The 21,490-nt window shown below is 42.1% G+C and overlaps 1 protein-coding gene and 1 long non-coding RNA gene across 7 annotated transcripts in view; both read right to left on the bottom strand.

The window, feature by feature from the left end:
- NSMCE4A (NSE4 homolog A, SMC5-SMC6 complex component) overlaps positions 1-8,156 on the bottom strand; it is an 8,721-nt gene extending 565 nt beyond the window's left edge. Inside the window, exons 1-10 of the mRNA XM_042818825.1 lie at positions 7,809-8,156; positions 5,897-5,977; positions 5,201-5,331; positions 3,472-3,623; positions 3,105-3,204; positions 2,684-2,774; positions 1,960-2,054; positions 1,441-1,489; positions 688-779; positions 53-141 (exon numbers count right to left, since the gene is read on the bottom strand). Of these exons, the coding sequence (XP_042674759.1) occupies positions 61-141; positions 688-779; positions 1,441-1,489; positions 1,960-2,054; positions 2,684-2,774; positions 3,105-3,204; positions 3,472-3,623; positions 5,201-5,331; positions 5,897-5,977; positions 7,809-8,124 (1,188 nt within the window). The 5' untranslated portion in view covers positions 8,125-8,156 and the 3' untranslated portion in view covers positions 53-60. The remainder of the gene's footprint in view (positions 1-52; positions 142-687; positions 780-1,440; positions 1,490-1,959; positions 2,055-2,683; positions 2,775-3,104; positions 3,205-3,471; positions 3,624-5,200; positions 5,332-5,896; positions 5,978-7,808) is intronic.
- Positions 8,157-8,341: 185 nt separating this feature from the next.
- Positions 8,342-20,611, bottom strand: LOC122159861. Of its 6 annotated transcripts, none has more exons than XR_006168683.1 (7): positions 20,454-20,611; positions 20,196-20,383; positions 19,865-19,935; positions 18,566-18,697; positions 11,828-11,905; positions 10,187-11,614; positions 8,342-8,815 (listed from the first exon to the last, which is right to left on the bottom strand). It is a non-coding gene; the product is annotated as an uncharacterized LOC122159861 (long non-coding RNA). The 6 variants fall into 6 exon arrangements; XR_006168681.1 differs by having other exon boundaries at positions 20,196-20,358; XR_006168684.1 differs by having other exon boundaries at positions 10,187-10,253; positions 20,196-20,358.
- Positions 20,612-21,490: the final 879 nt, after the last annotated feature.

Below are 21,490 nucleotides of genomic sequence, written 5' to 3'. Positions count from 1 at the left end.
GGGTCTAAGTATCCACCCTTTGGGTCTAAGTATCCACCCTTTGGGTCCTTACCTGAACAATTAAGCTGTCTCCATTTCATCTTCAATGCTATCAGGAGGGCTGATCATTGGTTCTGTTATTTCATATGTTTCTACAATTTCCTAATTAGAAGTGACAGAAAAGTATGTAAGCTACAAGGCTGAATTATTTAAATACAACTGCAGTTATCAACAGGTGTAAATGAAGTTTCTCATATTAAAGCACTACTTTGAATGCCTGTTCTGAACATTCTGAGGAGAAAATTTTATCTAAGAAACTTCTTATAAAAAAACAGAACAGTGAGGAAAAACGTACTTCCCCACTAGGAGCAAGTATCATATATAAGGGGAAATAACAGATTATGTGATTATGCAGTCCTCAGAAAGTAGTAAAAACAAGCCATTAAAGTCAAAAGCACTTAAGCTGGCAGGGTTTCATGGGTTAAAAATGGAACTGCCATCCACTTCTCCATTTTCTTGGGGTTAAAAACATTCATCAGATTTGTGGTTGTTCTTGAATCCATGAAATTAAATGCAGTAATATTTGAAACAATAATAGTAATAATCATATATGAACATTCATCCTCATTTGAGTACGTAAGAACACAGCTCTCAGGTATTCTTAAACTTCAGGGAAAATAAATGAATCAAAGTTATCAAGTATTATACCCTCCATTCTTCATGGCTCAGGGAGATGACAACTTGGTTCCGTGCTCGAGCACTGTAGTCATCATTTTTTTCTTCAACGTTCTGTACAGGCTCTGTTCAAAATATTGTATTTTCATTATCTTTACAGTGGCCTTCAGGAACACAAAAGCTTCACAAACATCAATATCACTAACATGTACTCTACTAAATTCCTCTCTTACAATAGACTGTACTACCTGCTGCCTAAGGAAATTTCTCTAGTCTTACCTCTTTAACATTTAGAAACTAACTTCTTCCAGATTCCCAGAAGGGTCTGGGTGTTTTTATCAAATCTCACCAAGTCTTAATGCCATCGATACCCTGTGAGAATGAGAACTGCAGACCCCATTCGTACCATTTCCTTTCCAACTGTTTTAAAGCTGCAGCGCTTCTTGTCTTGGATAAACAAAGGAAAACAAGTATTTTCCTCAAAACATAGCAGTACACACATACTTATCAAGCAAAATATCACTTTGGAGGTAACAGAATAACTTTTTATTACTAGTAATTTGTGCAAGTCACCATAACAGGTTTTCCATATTTCTACATTTAAAAGTCTCAAACTTTTCAATTAGTCTTATAAATCTCTTTGTGCCTTCAGTTACATTCACTGCTTACCCTCTAATTTCTGCTCTTTCAGCTACACATCTGTAAAGCTTTGTGAACACATTAAGATACAGCTACTTTTCAATGTTATGACAATAAAAACAGTTTTTTAAAGTTAGATTTACATACCTATTACTGGCAATTTATCATCATCCAGCTTTAATCTTGCTAAACCATCCTAAAAACAGAGGATTGAAGATTTCAGATGTTATAATGCAGTGATATATATAAGTAGTCACTACTACAACATTACATCATCATAAACATACATTAATAATCCTAATTAGCAAGAAATAGGAATATATTTAATTACCATGCTTACAAAGGAGAATGCAGTAAGTGCAGTAAATACTGACATGTAATAATTCTTCAATACTAACATACGCATGCTTGAACTCCTTTTTGAAAAGATTAATAGCAAACATTTAACCATTGTGAAACTTGCTGTAATAGCAAGAAATATCAGTACAAAAATAGTCTATTTTCTTTTTTATTCCATTTCCAAAATATCAGAGTGCTTGCGGAAACCTAATCAGGAATTCTAATATTTAAATCCTACTATTTCAATATCACATAAAAACAAGAAATCAAGATTTCCATGTAATTCCAGCATCTCAAGTAAGATTTCAAGAATTTGTCTTGCCTTACCCTTACTATGAAGGACACATGGAAGATGTTTTCCACAGTGCGTGCAAAGGAGTTTGGATCAACCACAAGATCAAAGAAGAAAATAGGAGTACGAGCTGGCAATGTCAAAATGGTTCAGTTAAAAACAACAACAATAAAAAACAAACAAACAGGTGATACCTGCAGAACTAATACACAAACACAAGTTAACAGCACTACTCACTCGAAAAATTAAGTCAGTGCTTACAGTGACTTAGCTATAATGCTGACTTCACAACTGCACACATGCAGAAAAAAGCTTCCAGAGAATATTTCATTCCACCTTCTGGCCCACGTATACACACACGTGGGTACAGACCACTTTGTAGGTACACCACTATTTGATTTACCTCTTAAAAACAAAGACATAGTTTAAACTGACTTTGCCATCAAACAGGTTGTGGAACCTGTTTCAAGAGCTGGATGTGGTCCTGGGCACCAGCTCCAGGTGGCTTTACATCAGAGGCTTGGACCAGATGTCCTCTCCAGGTCCCTTTCATCTCAACCTTTCTTTGACTAAAATGAAGCCTCAACCAACCAGATTTCATAGAGAATACACAGTCAGTACACGACCTTCAGAATAAACATTTCTACACATCAACTCCACCTCGTTTTGCTTCTGTAGTTTAACAGGTCTTAACTGTGGAAGATAAGAGCACTCAGTCTCAAACTGATGCTGTAAAAAGCTGAACTGAGCCATACTTACGATCATTTCTGAAATGAGTCTGTAACAACCTCAAGATCCTCTCCACTTCTTTCGCTGTAGCTTCCTGATGAGACTCCTCCATTTTTTTTAACTGTTATAAGACAAGAATACGAAACTGACCTTTTAGGAACTCATTATGTAACAGATTTTTGAAAGACCATTCTTGGAAGTGAATGTTTGACAAAAACTAGAAACTAGCAGGGAAAAATGAAAATAGACAAACAGTCCATAAATCCTACTTCATTCCACTCAGTTAATGAAATGCTGTAGTCTACACAAAACAAATTAGGAGGCATAATAGTAAAGTCTGAATCTTTTAGTGCTATACAGGTAAGAGCTACAAAACAGTAACAAAAAGATTTCTATGTCGTTTGAAATTATTGTTATAACAAGTCATTAACAAAGACAGCAGTGCACAAACCTGAGCAGGCATTGCCCGCTTTCCTTCCCCTCCTGGAGCCTTTCTCTGCCTCTCAATCCGTTGCCTGGGCATGGGAGGTTCAGACTTGAAAGACCCCAACCTAAGCAGAATAAAAAGAACATATATATGTGTATGAGAATTGCTGAATCACAGCCTGAACTGATTGAGCACCTGGGGAAAGGACCTGGTCAGCCCTGGGAGCACAGGTGAAGGCAATTCTACTGTGTGACCAGAAGGAGCGGAGCCTGTGTAGACCTCATTTAAGGGCTGACTTGAGATTAAATTCAACTCAAGTCCAGGGCATTAAAGGTAATTAATCAGAATTAAAACCACTTAGGGCTGTTAGCTTGTGCTGCAATAAACTTACATGTAATGAAAAGAAGGTGCTCTCCTGAAGTACTTTTCTGCTTCTTCTCCCAGCTTATACCAGGCACTGCTAGGTAAGTAGCCACCTGACGTGTTCTCAGAATCGCTATCGTTTCCCTCTGTTTCCGTGCGATTTATACCCATGAATGTCAGCTTCAAAAGGCAAAAGAAAACTGCAGTGAGAATTCTCATCAAGAAAGACTAGCAGACAGACCAATGGTGAAAAACTGTATTGCTGTCTGCCCTACTAGATTTCTATTTAATGTCACAGTGTAGCAAAAGAAATTTGATTTTCCTGATGGCTCAATCAATACAAAAAAGCACAGACTCATAACTTACACAGGCAAGTCATGCTGTATCTAAACAGAGGATTTAACATCAGATATTTTCATCTACTTTAGATGACAAAATCCAGAATCAGTGTTTTGCGGTGAATCAATTTCATATAGAAATGAATGAGCTGTAGTTGTCTAAACCACTGTATGGAAAAACCATGGGGTGGATTGTAGGAAAACGGAACCAAAATTTAAATCTCATTTCAAGAGATCTTAAGCTTCAAATACGAATCAATCTAGCATTTCCAGACACTTCACTAGACCCAAAGAATTGTATTTTTCCCCCTTCAACAAACTTCTCTTTCTTACATTACAAACGACAGCAGACACTGCAGAATACACACAGCCTCTTATGTTTTTCATTGCTTAGATTATCATCACTCCTAGACAAAGGTCACATGAGTTTCTGCCCTCTAATTATCAGTGGAACAAAAATAGAGCGCAGTGCTTATCCAGTCAATGAAATCAAGAACAAGAGTCGACTCCTGCCATAACCCTACTGGTTGCAGCAGCAACTCCCCATAAGCTTTCAGCTAATAGTGATTGTGAGCCCCACTATTTCAACAGCTGCACTGATAAAAGACTCACTGATTTCTGTAAGGAGCTAACATGATACATCTCCACTTACACATAGTATTTTTGTTTCCAGTAATTACTACACAGCATCAGTAATGCAATGAAAAACTATGGATAAATAAAACCAATCATTAACAGTCTTTAAATTACATATGGAGCAGGAATGCATTTTGCACTAGCTCTCAGTTTTTGACCACCACATAGCTCCAGGAAGCCTATCATTTCAAATCTCATACAACAGCTTATTTGGCCCAACCTTACATCCCCCAGTCCTTCCCCAGGAATCAGCTTTAATAAAGAATTGAAAACTGGAGGGGAGGGGGAAAGAGTCTGCTTCAGTGGTATCGTAAAGCCACTCTTCCATCTGGCCACTGCAAAAAACAGATAAACTGACATCTCTAAAAACATCTGAATAATACACGTGGAACCTTGAGAATTCCATTCAAAAACACATAAAGCAGCAGACTAGATAAAGAAACTGCTTAGTGTGAACCAAGAGAACGCTGTCTATCAAAGAAAGCGTTTAAGACAACCCTAAAAGTATGCACTATTAAACTATAACAAAGCAGCAGTAGTACAACAATGGGGAGAGGAAAATGCCTACATTAAGAGTTAAGATTCTCACTTACACAAATTGGAAATGCTGAACCCACTGTTTAAAGCAATTAGCAAAACTAATCAGAACATTAATAAAGGAAATTCAGAGGAAGACAGTTATGTCCCATCAGAACTGGCAGGTGCTGCCTCACAATCTCAGACTTTTCTTTTATGAGTCTATAAAAAGAAAAAAAATAGGCAAAGCCTAAGTGTGGAATTTACCAAATCTTCTGCAAATGTTAGTGAATCAAACGTTGTGATCTCTGAGCGCAACTCATTGGCTTTCTCCTTTCCTAGATTTGATGCCAGGACAAGAAATTGGGCATCCAATGCAGCTTCTCGTGCACGGGAAACTGTTACAGAAGAAAAAGACTGTGTGTTAGCAATACACAGTTGTCAAAAACCAAATTTAGCATACAGGGGATCCTCAGCGTGGAGCTTTGTAAACCATTTTATTGCAATGACCTCTAACACAATTACTTACATAATACTGCCATTTCCATTAGAAAAGGGAAAAGGAGAGGATGGCTGAACAAGGGCAAGCACAGAGAACCAACATGTCACCTTGTAACAATGAAAAAGCATTTCATTCAACATTTGAGGTTTTTTTCCCCTCCAAGTGAAACAAACCCATCTACAGTTACATCTTTTGAGTACTACTTCTATCCTACATAGTCAAGATAAAGCACAAAGCATTTCTAAGCACAAACATTACTGTAATTAGATTTTCTTCTCATAACACCTTATTCAAACAATTCCTCTTTAGCTTAACATTATGTTTTAATATTTCTGATAAAGTACTTGGATGTCAGCTTCATTCATTTGCCCTTCTTTGTTTATTAAAGTATTGTCTCCTCACATTTGGCTGTTAATCCACCACCTCTGACAAGTCCTGACAAGGACTACAGAATTTGTTACCTCCAGTGAACAGTTGATTGGCTTCCTCCAAAGCTTCCGTCAGCCTGTTGCTTTTGGAACTCAGCATATCCTCACGATTTTCTGGGGGAAAGGATACAAATGAAATCCTAAATTATGTAAATATAGAAGTATCAATACATACATACACACACCTTAATCAAAACTGTCCTGTTCACACATCACATCTTACTGAAGTTGTGTTAATTACACACATCCCACGAGTTTTACTGCAAAGCTCAAAGTTGATAGATCCCAGGTTCCTCTTAGCTGCAGCTAAATGCCCATATCTGTGCCAAAGCAGCCACTAAATACTGCTGGGGTCTCTGTGTTGCTCACCTCATCCATTTCAACTAAGGACTTCAGGAAACAAAGGGATAAAAAACAAAGGCAAAAAGATACATGCTTGGTGATTTCTGAATGTCACCAGGTTAAACACACTTACTTATATTTGAGGCATGCACATGATTTAACAAGGCTTTCAGATGCGCAGTTCTTAGTTACTGCCATTCTTTTAGTGCACTGGCATAGACAGCACTGCTGTTTTTTCTTAAGCACAGACTGACCAATCCATAAACCATGCTGTATTTTTATAACAGCTCTACACATTCAGCCTGCAGGAAGCAATAAGCACTAGACCTCGCTAAGTTTGGCACTGCTTACTAAACCACAGCTGTAATGCCTCACTGAGAAAAGCAACACAGTGGAAACCTCTGTGGAGGAAGCAGAAACACAGGCAATTATCTGGAGAGCTGCTCATAGAACCACTTCAGCTGGCAGGGCACCTTAAAGGCCATCTGGTCCAACCTTCTGCAGTGCACAGGGACACCCACAGCCCCATCAGGTGCTCACTGCCCCATCCCCTCATTCTGGCTGTCTGCAAGGCTCAAACACCACCACCTCCCTGGGCACCCCATACAGTGCCTCAGCACCCTTATCATTAATATCTTCTTCATCATATCCACTCTAAATCATGGAATCGCTCAGGTTAGAAAAGATCTTAAAGATCATTGAGTGTAACCGTGACCTAACCATGCTACCCTAACTCTAACAACCCTCTACTAAATCACTGAGCACCACATCCAAACGGTTTTTAAACACATCCAGGGATGGTGACTCAACCACCTCCCTGTGCAGCCCATTCCAGTGCTTAACAACCCTTTCTGTAAAGAAGCTTTTCCTGATATCCAACCTAAACTTACCCTGGTGCAGCTTGAAGCCATTTCCCCTCATCCTGTCACCAGTGAGAAGAGACCAACCCCACTCTCACTGTAGGCACCTTTCAGATACTGGAAGACAGCAATAAGGTCTCCCCTCAGCCTCTTTTTCCCCAAACTGAACAGCCCCAGTCCCTCCTGTCTCTCCCCATAGGCCATATTCTCCAAGCCCTTCACCAGCCTTGTTGCCCACCTTTGGACCTGCTCCAGCACCTCCATGTCCTTTCTGTACTGAGGTGCCCAAAACTGAACACAGCACTCGAGGTGAGGCCTCACCAGTGCCGATTACTTCCCTAGTCCTGCCCACCACAGCATTCCTGATCCAAGCCAGGATGCCATTGGCCTTCTCAGCCACCTGGGCTCATACTCAGTACTGTCCATCAGCACACCAAGGTCCCTTTCAGTCAGGCAGCAATCCAGCCACTCCCCCCCAAGCCCGTAGGGTTTCCTGGGGTTGCTGTGACCTTCCGCACAGTGCACAGCCCCAGCTCAGCCTGTCCTCGCAGGCAGGGGTTCCACCCCTCTGCTCACTTCTGTGCCCCTGCTCTGCACTGCGCTCCAACAGCTCCGCGTCCCTCCCGCACTGAGCGCAGCCCATCCGGACGCAGCGCTCCAGGTGAGCCGTTCCAGCACGGAGCAGAGGGGCGGAAGCACCTGCCAGCCTGGCTCACGGCTCACATCCCCCGGCCCAGCCTCACGCTGTACGCTGCAGATGAGCTCTCGGTACTGGTTGCGGATCATCCTCCTGCTGCGCTCATCACCGCCGCCTTCGGAGCTCCCCGGCGGCCGCGGCCTCTCGCTCTCCGGCTCCTCTCCGTCCTCCTCGTCCTCCTCTTCATCCTCCTCGTCTCCTTTCTCGGAGGCGGGCGGGCGGCCGAGGCTTGCCGCGAGCCGCCGCCGCCTGCGCTGCGACACGGAGCCGTTGCGAGAGGCGGACGACAGCGAGAGGCGGCCGCGGGCAGAGCCGGAACTCCGCGGGGAGAAGGAATCGCCGCTTGCATCCGACTCGGCCATCGCTGCCGGGGCTCGGGCCCGCGCGGCCGCCGTAGGAGAAGCGGGCGGGGCTGAACCGCTCTCGCCCGGCGCAACGGCGGGGCGGCGCCTGCCCTGAGTTGGCAGGGCCGGGAGCTGCGGGGTTGGGGCCGGGGCTGCGCTGCGCTTCCCTGCCGCCCACCGCGCTTCTGTCCCTCGGCGGGACGGAGCTCGAAGCCGGCCTGAGCCCGTTCGCCGATCAAACCGCCCGCAGCGGTTATTTCCGGTGAATGCCGCGCGCAGCGCGTGTCATCATCCGCTACAACGGGTGAACCGGGAGAGGGCGCAGATGCGCCGCAGTCCAGCAGCCCGCGCACCTCCTGCCTTAATGAAGGTGCTCGCTCCTGCCTTCATAAAGGTGGTCGCCTCTTGCGTTAATAAGGCTGATCACCTCTTGCTGTCGCGATGCCGATCCGAAGCTTCTTAGGGCGACCGCTTTGTTCAGGACTGAAAGTTGTGAAAGGTGAAGCGGTGCGCGGCTCAGTGCGGCCTGCCAGGCTCAGGGCATTGCAGAGGAAATGCATTTATCCAGCCTCAGACAAACATCAGTCTTGTGCTTCAGATGATGCTTGCTTTCTTGGAATCCACGGCTGACCTTTCTCGCAGAGCCTTTTATTCATCGGTTACACAGATTGCTCTTTGTCTCAGACATGCCATAACATGGCAAAGCGTTCTGAAAAAGGCAACACGTTAAAAATTCAGCACTAAAAAGCATAATGAGAGCCTAGCAAGCATTGTGCAGCATAACAACTTGTTTCTAACAAGAATACTGTGTAGTATGAAAGACTTTCAGCATTTACTGCTACATTCCTCCTGCTGGCTCACCTGGAGGAAGCAAATGTGTGAGCACTGAGCATAAAGATACAGCATTTCCAAAGGGCAGGGTTTCAGGGGTGGAAGCGTCAGGCAGCACAAGCTCAGTGTGTTGTCTCATGACACAGAGTGCCACAGAGCCACTGTGCCAGCACTGGTTATCCGGCAAGTGGAACTCAGCTGCAGTCTCCAACTGAATTCTCATTCTTAGCAGCACGTGTTTTGTATAACTCACAACACACAGAAGCTCAGGCAGATGCTGTGTCTCAGGAAGCAGCTCAAAACAGTCCCCACTGACATCAAATAAAGAGAGATGATGCTATTTCTTATGGTGCTGAGAACTTAATTACCAGTGGTGTTAACTGTGTGTCTTGGCTAGGTCAAGGTCTGCAGTCTGCTTGCTTTAATGGAAGAAGACACATCTTACATTGAGACAGCAGTCATGCCTAGCAATGTTCCATATGGTTGTAAAGCATCAACTTTCTTCCATTTCCCTTGAATGCTCCGAAATAAGTGCTGCTGTTCAGGATGAAGAGAGAAAGCAAGCTATTATTATCTAACAAAATTGCAACATAAGACCAGATGCACAGCGGTAATTATTCCTGAAATAAAGATAATAAACATAACGGGTGCTAGACTAACTGAAAACATGAGAAATGCAATGTCTGAGATACTTGCCATTCAGCTGCCAGCTCTGCAAGCAAATACAGGTGAGTGGACTTTCATTAAATGAGTGTGGCTATCTTAAAGTAGAAATGCACAGTTATACATTTATACACAAGGTTCTTGCAGGAGCTTTTCTTTCCATGTTTACAGATCATGCTATGGGAGGTAACAATGTGGCACCAGATATCCTTCCAGTACTGTGGGTTAGGTTACAGCCCATCAGATCACAGCGTACGTGGTGTAAGTGCAAGAAGGTATTTTCAGAGGAACAATTATTAATAGAACTCTGCAAAACACGTGGGACCCAATCTGCTGTGATGTCAGGGGGAGAAAGCAGACAGGATGAAACCTTTTTTGGCATCGGGAATCCTTCATTGATTTGGAATGTTTCATGAAGTGAAGGACTGACACAATGTTGCTCCATTAACATGTGAGAGTCCTGCTTGGCACAGACTAAAACGCCCAATGCCTTCTACTTTCTCATTATACTCAAAGAGTAATTTATTTAAAAAGAAAAAAGTACGAAACAGAGCTTTGAAAGCAGGATCAAGAAATATATACGTACATCAATGATGCATCAGAGTGGAGAATAGCCAGACTGCTGCTGCCTTGGTGGTCTGGCCAATGCGTTTCTAATGGAAAAACAAAGGAATTAAAGTCAAATGCAGAACGTGTTTTTGCAACAACAACGATGAAAAGGCAGTTAGTGCTCTGTGGAGTTGTGGCCACAATATTGTGCATAACTGTATGCAGTTATTTGGACACTGAACTTCTGATATGGCAGTAATTTCTCTCTTCTTCAGAAAATCCATAGGAATTCCCTTTTCCTTATGGCAGTCTCTGGCAGTTATCACCTTTCAGACGTTGCCAACACTATGCAAACAGTGTTGTTAAACCTAAGTGCTTCTGTGATTGGCTTTATGCTAACAATTCAGTCATTTCTTCACACATTGCACTGAATTCATTCTGTTTTTATTACGTGCGGTTAAAGGCATGTAACTTAATCTATGAAGAAAGGAACAACTTTTTCCTGTCTGAAATAATATATTCCAAGGGAGGATCTTTCAGAGGAATGATGGAACAGAAGACGTGTTCTACTTAAAGTCATTTTGGTGTTTGGTGTGGGTTTCCTTTCTTTTCTCTCCCACCCCTGGTATGGGATTTTATAGTTGAGTCACCTATACTGCAGCAGCATGTATTTTTCCTGAAAGAATCACGAAGATAATGTTCCAGTTGTGGGTAAAGTAGGTCAGATTTGCTCCCTCTGGAGCAAAAGAAAACGCAGTTGTGTGTCTGTCTTCTACTACTGCATTCAGACAAGTGGGCTGAGAGATCCATCTTATCCGCAGTGAGAAGAGACGGGCTGCTTTCCCTCTTTGCCAAGTGTGTGGACGAGAGAAGACTAAACACTGGCAAAGAGGTTTAGAACGGAATGGTGGTGGAGACTTTTCTTCTGCCAGGTTCTCTCGTAGCAATCCCAGACCTCGAATGTTTGTTCTGAACTCCAGCAATGCATTCCTCAGGAAATATGCAGAGCAGTGCTGACTTGCAGTGTTTTTCTTGATGCAGCTATTGCTTCCAGCCATGCTGTGGCTGTGTGTGTTTTAGTGGTGAATAGTTTTCCCAACTTACTGAGTTAGTCGGGTGGAGAGGCAGCCTGACACTTGGCACTGCAGTCCTGGAGTGACTGCCAGAGGGGAAAATTCCAGTTACAGTGGTGTATCACAGAACTTGTCTCACTGCCTTAGGCAAAAGGTTTACTAACATCAACAATGACAGCAGACTGCACGCCGTGTACCAAACCTATCTTGTGTTATTCTCAACCAGCAACTGAGAATTCCTGTAAAGAACTGATGTGTCACAGCCCTGCAGATCCCTGGGTCAGATTCCTTACACTTCATAGCTCTCCAGCATAGTGTTCTCAAACATAAGCCAATTCACATTAATAGAACACTTTCATGTGATCCAGGGAGAAAGGGGATCCATACACCGGCTAGGAGAGAAGGAGTGCAGAAGGTTATAAAAATCAGTGGTAAATTGAATGGTGTATTTTCATTTTTAGTCTAGAGGAAAACTGGTAAGTAATATTTTATTAGTTTTTTAAAGTTAAAAATGTCTAGACTCAAAGCAGTTTGCTAATTATGCTTTAGACATTACTAAAAGGTGAAAGGAGTGTCTTATGAGTAAAAGAAACGTTTCTGCTTACCAGAAAAAACACAGTAGTTCCTTTGAGGTTCTATAGTTTCATGATCTCTCGTATAACTTGTTTTACAATCCACATAACCTATAATGTAGACGACAGGATGATGACTATTTAATAGTATCTTTCTAAGACCAACAGACTGATATTAGCATGCATGTCCTAAAACAGCTATTTTAAAAACATGCTGCAACGTTACAGACTGTAATAGCTATTTGCAAATGCTGGAGTTTTTTTAATATGGCACTCTTCCATGGTTCCTTTTTTTTTCAGAAATAGTTCTAAGGATTTGTTTCAGAAAGGATTGCTTGTTGATTTTACGTTGCCATGTAACGACAAGAATGTGTTTCATATGCAGAATTTCAGAGATAAAATTAGCTGGCTACTCTCTAGAAAGATTATGCAGATGTTTAACCATGTTCCTAAGTGAGAGCTGACCATCATCCACACCTACAGGTGGAAAATTACCTCTGGTGACCCAGACCTCCTTATAGATCTTCAGGTATCTAAAGACACATCTAGCCTTTCCTGCTAAGATTAGAATAGTACTTCATTAGTTTGAGACTAACAAGGATTTTATCATTGTGTTATTATACTGAAACATGTTGCTAACACGGAAGGCCAGAGGGACTTCAATTACTTCTGCATTTTTCTAATAAACAGGGTTTATATTGCCATTCTGTTTTGGGAGAAGGGCTGGTGGTTGGCCAGAGGGTTCAGATGGGCCCATGGACAGAAAAGCTAAGCCTCGTTGTCTTAGTTTCCTTTACCCTGCCTTCCACATCTGCATCTGAATCTGTATCTACATCTACATGCATGCATTTTTCCATCTTTGAAACAGAGATCTGTGATGACAGGTTTGGGCGCACAGTTCTTTGGACCAGTAGTCAGTTTGCACGTGCTCCCAAATCAGCTAGTTAGCATTTTTCATCAAGCAAACGCTTAGACAGTCCCAAAGCAGACTGTGGCAAGAAATTTAAGTCAACCTCATTCAGGAAAAAGGCCTTAGCTGGTCTATGTTATCTGATAGCTTGGTCATTTACCAGTCAAGCAAGTTGTCAGTGACTGGCTGAACTTGAATTGTCACCTAGGCACTGGTTTGTGGGACAGGTTAAGAGGACACCTGTCCAAAGGCAGCTTGTCAGCCTACAAAAAGAAAAGAAAAGAAAAAAAAGTGACACAACTGTCTCCAGGTCCAGCAGTGTACTTCACACTTACAGAATGTGCCTGCAGACCATTTCTCCCTTATAAAAAAATCAACTTATTTTGTAAATTGATGGTTAGTTTGTGTTGCATGATGTAGAGTGAGCGGAACAGGAATAGAAAGAGAAGCAATCGTTTGGAGATCTTACAGATGATGGGGATGGCAGAGGGAGCAAGAGACATTTCTGTGGAAGTTCAGACAACCTCCAGATCGAGGTGGGCTCCCTACATTCATTTCCAGCTTCCATTCATCTGGAGGGTAGGAAGGAGGATGGTATTTGTGAAGAATATCAATGATATTCCTTTTCTCACTTGAGGCTTTCTTTAAAATCCTCTTACACTTCTCATCTTCTGTGGCAGTATTAGAGAATGACTGCCCTGTAGTTCTGGGCAGCTTTTAATCAGTGTTGTGCTGCTTCTTCTCATGAGGAAGGTGAAAGCAAGCTTTCCTACTGACAGCTGACCATCCTCAGGAGAGGTGGGGAGGTGGAGTCACCTCAGAAAACTGTCAGATCAGCTTTTATGTTTTGTAATGCCAGTGGAATAAACATATAGAAGCCCCTCGACTCCAGAACTGAAGAGAGTGAACTTTTGTCCCGTGTCTCTGATCTAAGCTTAAACCCAACTAAAGAGCTTAAATTCAATTGATTCTACATTCAACCGCCGCAATTAATGACTGAAGAGTCGCACTGCTGACAGCCAGTGTCAGAGTAAAGACTTCATAGATTGTAGTTTTTCTTGACACGATCCTTTTTAACTATGGGCTTCTAAAGATCACAGGGTGAAATAAAAGTTTGACTTAATTTGTGTTGTTTTCCATGAGACACTCTTGCACGTGGGATGCTGTGAAAATACGTCAGCCATCAAGACAGATACAGAATACATAAGGCTCAGCAAGTCTGACACAATACTGCACTACACATTCTTGCCAAAATAAATTTGTCATAAAATGCTAGTTAGGACTTGACAGACTCATTTAGTTCTCTGGTTTCACAGTAAGCATATGATCCAGCTAGCACCCGTGGTGCTTGGGCAAACCAAGGCTCAGCCAGCTCTGAGTCCTTGCAAATGGATCAGGCTGTGTTTGTTTGCTTCATATTCAGAGCAGCGGTGTGCTGTGGGGAATTGTACAGAACTCCTAGCAGTAAAGTCTGTCTGCATGGGTGAAAGGTAAGAATGATTTAATTTTTCTAAATGAAATCTGCTTTTCTGAATGTAAGTAATCAGAAAAGATTCTCTTGATTCGTGCAGGCTGGGTGTATAGCATAAAAACTTTTTCTAGCTATCCAACCACAATGAGATAGGTTTCATGCTAATAATTCTTTTGGCTGTGAGCAATTGCTGTATTTGCAACAGAAGAGTTTTAGAAGGAAACAAAACCAGTATAAATGTGATTAAGAAAGCAAGATGATCTCGTTAGTGATAATGAAGGAAAACAGGAATCTTTAGGAAGGAGGCAATGCAATAGCAGTGTGTGCAGAATAGATCTGACTGAAGTGCTCAAATTAGACCAAGTGGCAAGGATTTGCTAAGTAGATCTTCAGGAAAAATAGCTTAAGGACATTTTCTTCCATTCCCAAAATATGTTTCTTCTGTAAAACCTGGAAGAAAAAAAACCCAAAAAAACAGCTGGGGGGAGATATACACCTCCTTAGCCCTATTTTCTGTGACTCTGTTGAGCTGTCAGTCAAATAGCACCACCTCATGCTCTTAAGGTTCGATGTCAGCTTTTCTCTCACCCTCTCAAAGAGGCAGAGATATGTGTAGGTCTCCTGCAGCACAGTGATCTTTGATACTATCAAACTCTTGCATTATGAGCACCTGCTTGCAGCAGCCAGAAGCAGACTGCTGCAGAAAGAGAAGAAAAGTACAAAGCAGCAGCTCCCAAGTATCAAAATCCTAATTGTTAAAGCACAGCTCAATAGATCTGCAGTTCTAGACCTTGCACGCCTAGATTTTAATGAGCTCCATTTTGGTTTTGCTTGATACAGATTATGAATTCTCTAACATTATGTGTGATGTATTATACATAGCTGTCTTTCACTTTTGTTAATATTATCCTAGGATAGTGTGAGCTGTTGTCCTATTTTTCATCCTCATAGGAAAAGCTTTTAATTAGACTACCATGATTTGAGGTTTTTTTAATATTTCTTTGTGTGTACTACGTATGCAGCACATTGAACTGAAACTACAGTAATTGCTACTAGCTGTTGGAGTAAGCTCCGTGCCTACTTGTTGCATTGTCTATTACTCACAGTTTCCATGCCACTTCCAACTGTAAACTGAAAATTACACTTAACCACTTTCTTTATGAGAAAAAGCTGCTTTTAGCCACAGATTTGGAGCGCTGCACACTTTTATGGAACCCATATGAAAATCTCTGCACGATGCAGTGAGATGGGGGACGTATAAATTCATGAGCTGTACCTCAAGTCTTTTTTCAGTTTCTGTGATGGCTTTCTCATTCAGTGCTCTCATCAGAGGTGATGTGCATCAGGAGCACGGAGCATCGGCATATTTTTACTCAAGATGACATTCTTGCACTGTAATAATCTAGCCTTAACATTTCTTAGTTGTTATGCACATTATATTTAGGCCCAGCATTATTTCAGTGTTTCAAGAGTTTTGGAAACGGTGCTTAAGCCTTTTGCTTTAATGAATTGTACAGTCTCAAAATAACTTTCCATGGCAAGTTCTGTTCTTATGTAGCTGAAGGTTGAAGAGGTTTGGGTCAATCTACACGCTCTTGCACTTATCAGAAATAATGCTATTCCTTCACCATACTTGGTGAATTCCAGTATATGTATGTTTGATCACACCAGAAAAGAATAATCACATCTGGATACAAGAAGAGACAATCTCAGTTCAGTTTATCCCAGTAGCTACAGAGGGTGCATATCCTCCAACCTTATATGACCTTTAAACTGGACAAACAGCTGTGAGCCTTATTTTGTGCTCACTGCATTAACTTAAAATACGGTTACTATCCACTCTTTGGGTACAAGAAATGATCATAGTTTCATGCTAGGACTAGAGTTGTTATTTTTTCATTCAGTGGTATCTCCATGTGCTTTGTGATTCTTTAAAAACAGCTGTTGTGAATGGGAGAATTATCATTTTCACTTTGGAGTCCACATCCAAACATGACTCCAGTCACTGGACTGAAGTGACAGAGCTGGTTACATACATCGTTGTTGCAGTTGGAAGAAAGCTGGACCAATGTTACTTATTTCCATTCTCTTCATTACCTTTTTTTAATTTTCCCAGGGCTGAAAGAACAGCTCAATGACAAATAGATAAATAGCAGATAAATAGAAACCAACTGTGGAATCAAGTTTCATCTGTTCATCTGTCAAGTTCCATCTGTCATAATGACCAAAACCAAAATAACTACAGCTGATGTTCGAAATGCATAATTAGATTTTGGTGTTAAAATCTTATTGAGATTAAATGGGGAATTGACATCTTGAACTAAACTGTTTCCAGACTCAGGAAGCCAATATTGCAGATGATTTCTGAAGATTTTCTTCCCAATTTTACATTCGGTATTACAATCTTTGCTTAAAAATGTAAAATGTAAATTCAGCACCTAGTTATACATAACAACAGTTATTTTTTGAGCCTGGTCTCCAGGAAACCCCCCCAAATCAAAAGCAAGACTGAGGTAAAATCCTGCAAAGCCTGAGCGCTGAGTATTTGCTAATGATGGGGAGACACTAATGCAGAAAATACAGCTGTAAATGAAGAGCGGAATTCTGAAACTGGATATTGTTTGTATTATTGGAAAATGATAACACGAGTATAAATAGTGTAAGCCCAGCTGGACAAGGCAATATGTTATATGAGTTTAAATCTGTCGTTAGGAGAAGCTGATTAGGTTTATGTCTGTCAAAAGGATGAAGAGTTGTGCCATCTGTAACAACAGCGAGCGGCTTAGTTAACTTTATCTCCACCAACACCCCAGGATTGCTAGGACAGCTTCCCACCATTAGATCATCTCTTAAAAAAGACACAACCACAGGAGCAAACATCAAGAGCTCCAGTTTAGAGTAAACGCGTCTTTGGCACCCATCACTGTCACCAGATCATCATCATCATCACAGAGAATTTGGACACTGTCTCTAACTGACCTCATTGTCTTGTTTTGCATGCCTGCTTAGTTGAGTCAACAGAGTCAAGGGGAAAAATGGGTTTATAATTGACATTCACCTTAAGCATTCACTCATTACATTCATTTCAAAAACGTTATAAAGATGATGGAAGAGTTGTATTGCCAACAGGGAAGCACTCATTATTATGCTGTTATTATCTTTAGCATGTCAAATGGATTTCAGCTTTACTGCTTTATATGTTTATTTGTTTGTGATGTCTTTAATGATACCTCTGTGACACTGCTGTGCAGAAAAACGTTCTTGGCTGACACTTACAAATGAGCCTAAAGGAAGTATTTAGGTCCTGTAGCCTTGAAATGCAATGGGGTCTTTCTGTGCAAGGTTAAATCAATGTAGCATCATTGAGAAAAGTCCCTAAAGCAGTCCATGCACATTGTTTTGAGTGCTGAACACTAGCCCTGGTTTCAAGCCTAGTACAGGATTACACAACATATTGATGCCTTGATTACTCAACCCCTCTATGCCTCAGTTTCCCCTTTGGAAAGTGTTGTCATTGTCACCCTGCTTTATAAATCAGTAAAGGACTTCCATCACCAATCCTACCTACCTGCAAGCATTGTGCCTATGTAACCTAACAGTTTTCGTAGAACAGAAGGTTGGTGTTACTCCACAAGTTTCATTACAAAGTAAATATTTTTTTTTCAGTTGCCTTCAGCCTATTTGTAAACAATGACACATGGCTTTCCCAACACTATCTTGAGTGCAAGATTGTTTCAGAGGCCAATGACTCAGTTCCCAGCATTAGCCCTGCTGTGACCTGGTGCACTTGCTTGGACAAGAGTCTGAAACCAAGCCCAGGACGTGCTATTAACAAATTATCTTGACATACCAGTCTCCCAAGAGACTTGTTTTCATAGCTTGTTCTCATGACTGATAAACCACAGCACATCTTGAATGAGAATAATGTGGATTTTTGTCTCTGAGCTGCGTACCGCCACTCCAACTCTGTGCTTGGGCCCTGCAGCAGGACAACCATCTGTCAGTGCTTCCAAAAATGTGCCCTTCGCTCCAGAGGTGCCAACGCTCCTTCCAGAACTCACCCCAAGTCAGAGGAATGTTTCTCTGCCTCATCTTTGAGCTTTAGGAGCACGCATCCTTCCCTTTGAGTCAACGACTGTGCATTAGAGTGCAAAAACAAACGTGCGCTCTGCCAAGTTGGCTATGGACCTGGGTTATGCAGTCATGAGTGTCTCGTGATTAAACATAGGTGAGGTATTTGTCATCAATCATAATTGGCTGTTTACAAAAGGCAGGCAGTAATAACAAGGAAATCACATGCAGCCCTGTGTGACGATAGGCACAGACCAGCAGGTGAAATGTGAGGAAGCCTTGTTCACTGCCTTGTGGCATTGTGGCATTGGGAACCTACCTGAGAAGTCCTTGTCCTCATCTCCGTGCCCAGAACTGGCTGTGGACAGTTGGAGAGTCAGTGCTACAGTGCAGGGCTGCATTTCCCCAACTCCAACAGCCTTCCCACTGCCTTCAGTTCTGTGCATGGAACCTGGTAAAAAACAAAAATGCTGCTGTAAGTGTGGTTTGGAGAGAGAAGTGCTCCAATATTTAGACTACATTTTTTGGACTCTCAAATTGTGCCAAATACTTTCAGTTAAGAGCTGAAATGAAAGGCTTATTTTCAGCATGAAAGAAATATTCTTGGGTAGAATGTAAATAAAATTAATGATCATCTCCATGCTGCTTAGGGAGGGGTGCTATGCCTAATGACAGCTCCCCAGTGACACTTTATAAAACTGTCACTGCCACCTTAACACTGCTTCACAGCCCTGAGCATGAATTAAACTTTTCAATACCTTGAATCCCATCAGAAACATTTTGGATCACAATATCTTTTGCAGCTTTCACACCATAACAAAATCGTTTCCCTCCCTCTCTGCAGCCTGACCGCTGCTTGTGCCCAGGCAGATCCCTGCTGCACTGAACCCATGGCGTGGGAATGTCCTGAAGTACTTCTAATTAGAAATAATTTTGCTTAAAAGTACTGCTAATCTGGACAGCCTGATGGGAAGCGATGGTGGAGTGCCATAGATCAGATTTTTTCCATGCCAGGTTCTTACACTGCTGGCAATTAGTTAGAAATAGGAAGAATAGTTTTGAACTTCCTTAATTTGTTTATAAAAAAATAAAATCATAGCAGGTGCTCAGAGTCCCCCTGTTCCTCCTCCTGCACTCTTGCACACCACGCACTGCCCGGCAGCCCAGGCTGCCCTGCAGAGCTGGACCCACAGAGCCACCTTCTACCTGAGCATGCAGGCCAGTGAGCCAGTTCTGATTCTTTTAGGGAGGTGAGCAGCAAAACACCGTTTCACAAGTCTCACGAAAGGCCAGCTCAGCTTTTTTTTTGTTGTTGCCAAGCAGCAGCACGATTTTACAGTGGATCCAGCTGCTGATGTTGCTAAGCAGAGCCAAGCTGTGCACTTTTCAATCATTACGTGTTCACCAGCTGTCATGATCGGATTATGATTTCCCTCCCACATCTTGATGGTTGCACTTCTAGAATTGGGCAGGAAACAAGGGCTAAAGGGCGTCTGTCAGTCTCAGAAGTCTCTACAATTTTATTCTGATACGCAGAAAATACAAATTATTTTATAGCAGTGATATCAAGATCAGAGAAGAGTAAAATACTGAGCACTCCCCTTTTCTTTCCTCCTACCTGCAAGAACAGCTGGTGCATGACTTCATGCTCAGTGCTCCAGCAGTCTTTTATTGCTTGGTGTATCACGTCTGTCATGTACAAATGAGAAACATTAAAATGTTCTGTGTTGTTTGGTAGCACTTCTGCCATCAAGCAAACTGAACTCATACTGAATTGTCCCATATAAATACTTCAGGTAGCATTTACTCTATGTATAAAACTGAGGTATCTGAGTAATGTGTGGTTGGTAATTATGCCAAATATTGTATGTAGTAGGATTAAATAGAATAATGCATGCCAAGCTATTTGGATCTTAATGAAGTGCTTAATTCATTAACCAGATACATACCTCACCTTTCAGAATGAGCTGTGCTTTCCCCTACTCAGAGTCCTCCAATCCTCCTGGGTTAGATCCTCTTTCGACCAAGAAAGATTTGGAGTTCCCTGCAGGAAGAAGTGTGGATGAGGGATCACAGGAAAGCAGCCCAGTGTGAGTACTTCTTCATCTTCATCTGTTGTGGAATCAAAAAGAATAAACTGAGACATCAGAGAATGAAGAATGCTCTCACAAGTCATGGTTTATGCAAACTGATTTGACTTCTCTTACCGGTACAGAGCAGATGAGCAGCATCTGCATAGGTTGGAACTACTAGCAGTGAGTAGAGGCTGCTTGGCATAGTTGGGACAGGGCCTGAGACACCAGAGTGGGTCAGAAAACCGATGAAGCTCTGTCAAAGGCCAAAATGTAATGTCAGTGTTGTCTGACAGAGCTGTTCTGGGCCCGGAGCTCGGAGCAGTTGCTGCTCATAGTGCGTCTGTCGCTCCCTCGTGACTCATTGCTGGCAGCAGAGCAGCTGTCTGCGTGGCTCTGCAAAGTTATATAAGGTTCACCCATCAGAGAGAGGGCTACTCCCTTGCACACATGTTGATAAAAAAGACAAATATATAACCAGAAATCATGAGTGTCTACCAAAAGGTTGGTTTCCCCGACATGTTGCCAGATGGTTGTTTTGCAGGGCAGCTGCCTCGCTCTCACCTCGTGGCATTCTCTCGCCTTAGCTTTGGAAATGGAATAGCACCAAATATGAGCTCAGTTTCTGCATGAGGCAATAATCCAACTAGCAGAAGTGAGGATATATTGTCAGGCTTGTGCTTCCCTGAGCTCCCACAGGATCCTTGTTCTTAAATTCATGGCAGAGCGCCTAAACAAAAACATTTCATTATGTATTGTCTATAGGCAATGAATATCACCGTGGCTGTATTTTATTTTCTAAGGCAGCACGTACTAAAACCTTAATTTGATGAACTTCAATTTTCTGGGTCATGAAAAAGGATGGGGAGAACAGAACAAAGGTGATCTGACAGCTGCTTTCATGTATTTTAGTTCCAGAGCTTCACTATAGACTGTGACTTTTTCATTTTGAGCTCTCTGAGATGTAGCACAGATTTATGTGACACTTTGTCTTAGCCCCATGCCACTAAACCTACCCACATGTATACCTTAGCATGAAACCTGAAAAAGCTCAGGAAATACAAATAACTTGTTTCTGACCTGCAGAATTCTGACCAGTAGCTGTGGATTAAGGTGCTATCATGGTGCTGGGGGCTTCACTGACTTCATTAAGAAACACGAGCTTGTAAAGG

This window comes from Centrocercus urophasianus, unplaced genomic scaffold, assembly GCF_019232065.1.
Source record: "Centrocercus urophasianus isolate 14NV4802_14NV808 unplaced genomic scaffold, USGS_Curo_1.0 seq_17, whole genome shotgun sequence".
Lineage (NCBI taxonomy): Eukaryota > Metazoa > Chordata > Aves > Galliformes > Phasianidae > Centrocercus > Centrocercus urophasianus.
The sequence above is the reverse complement of the archived record's forward strand: the minus strand, read 5'-3'. Positions and strand labels throughout refer to the sequence as shown.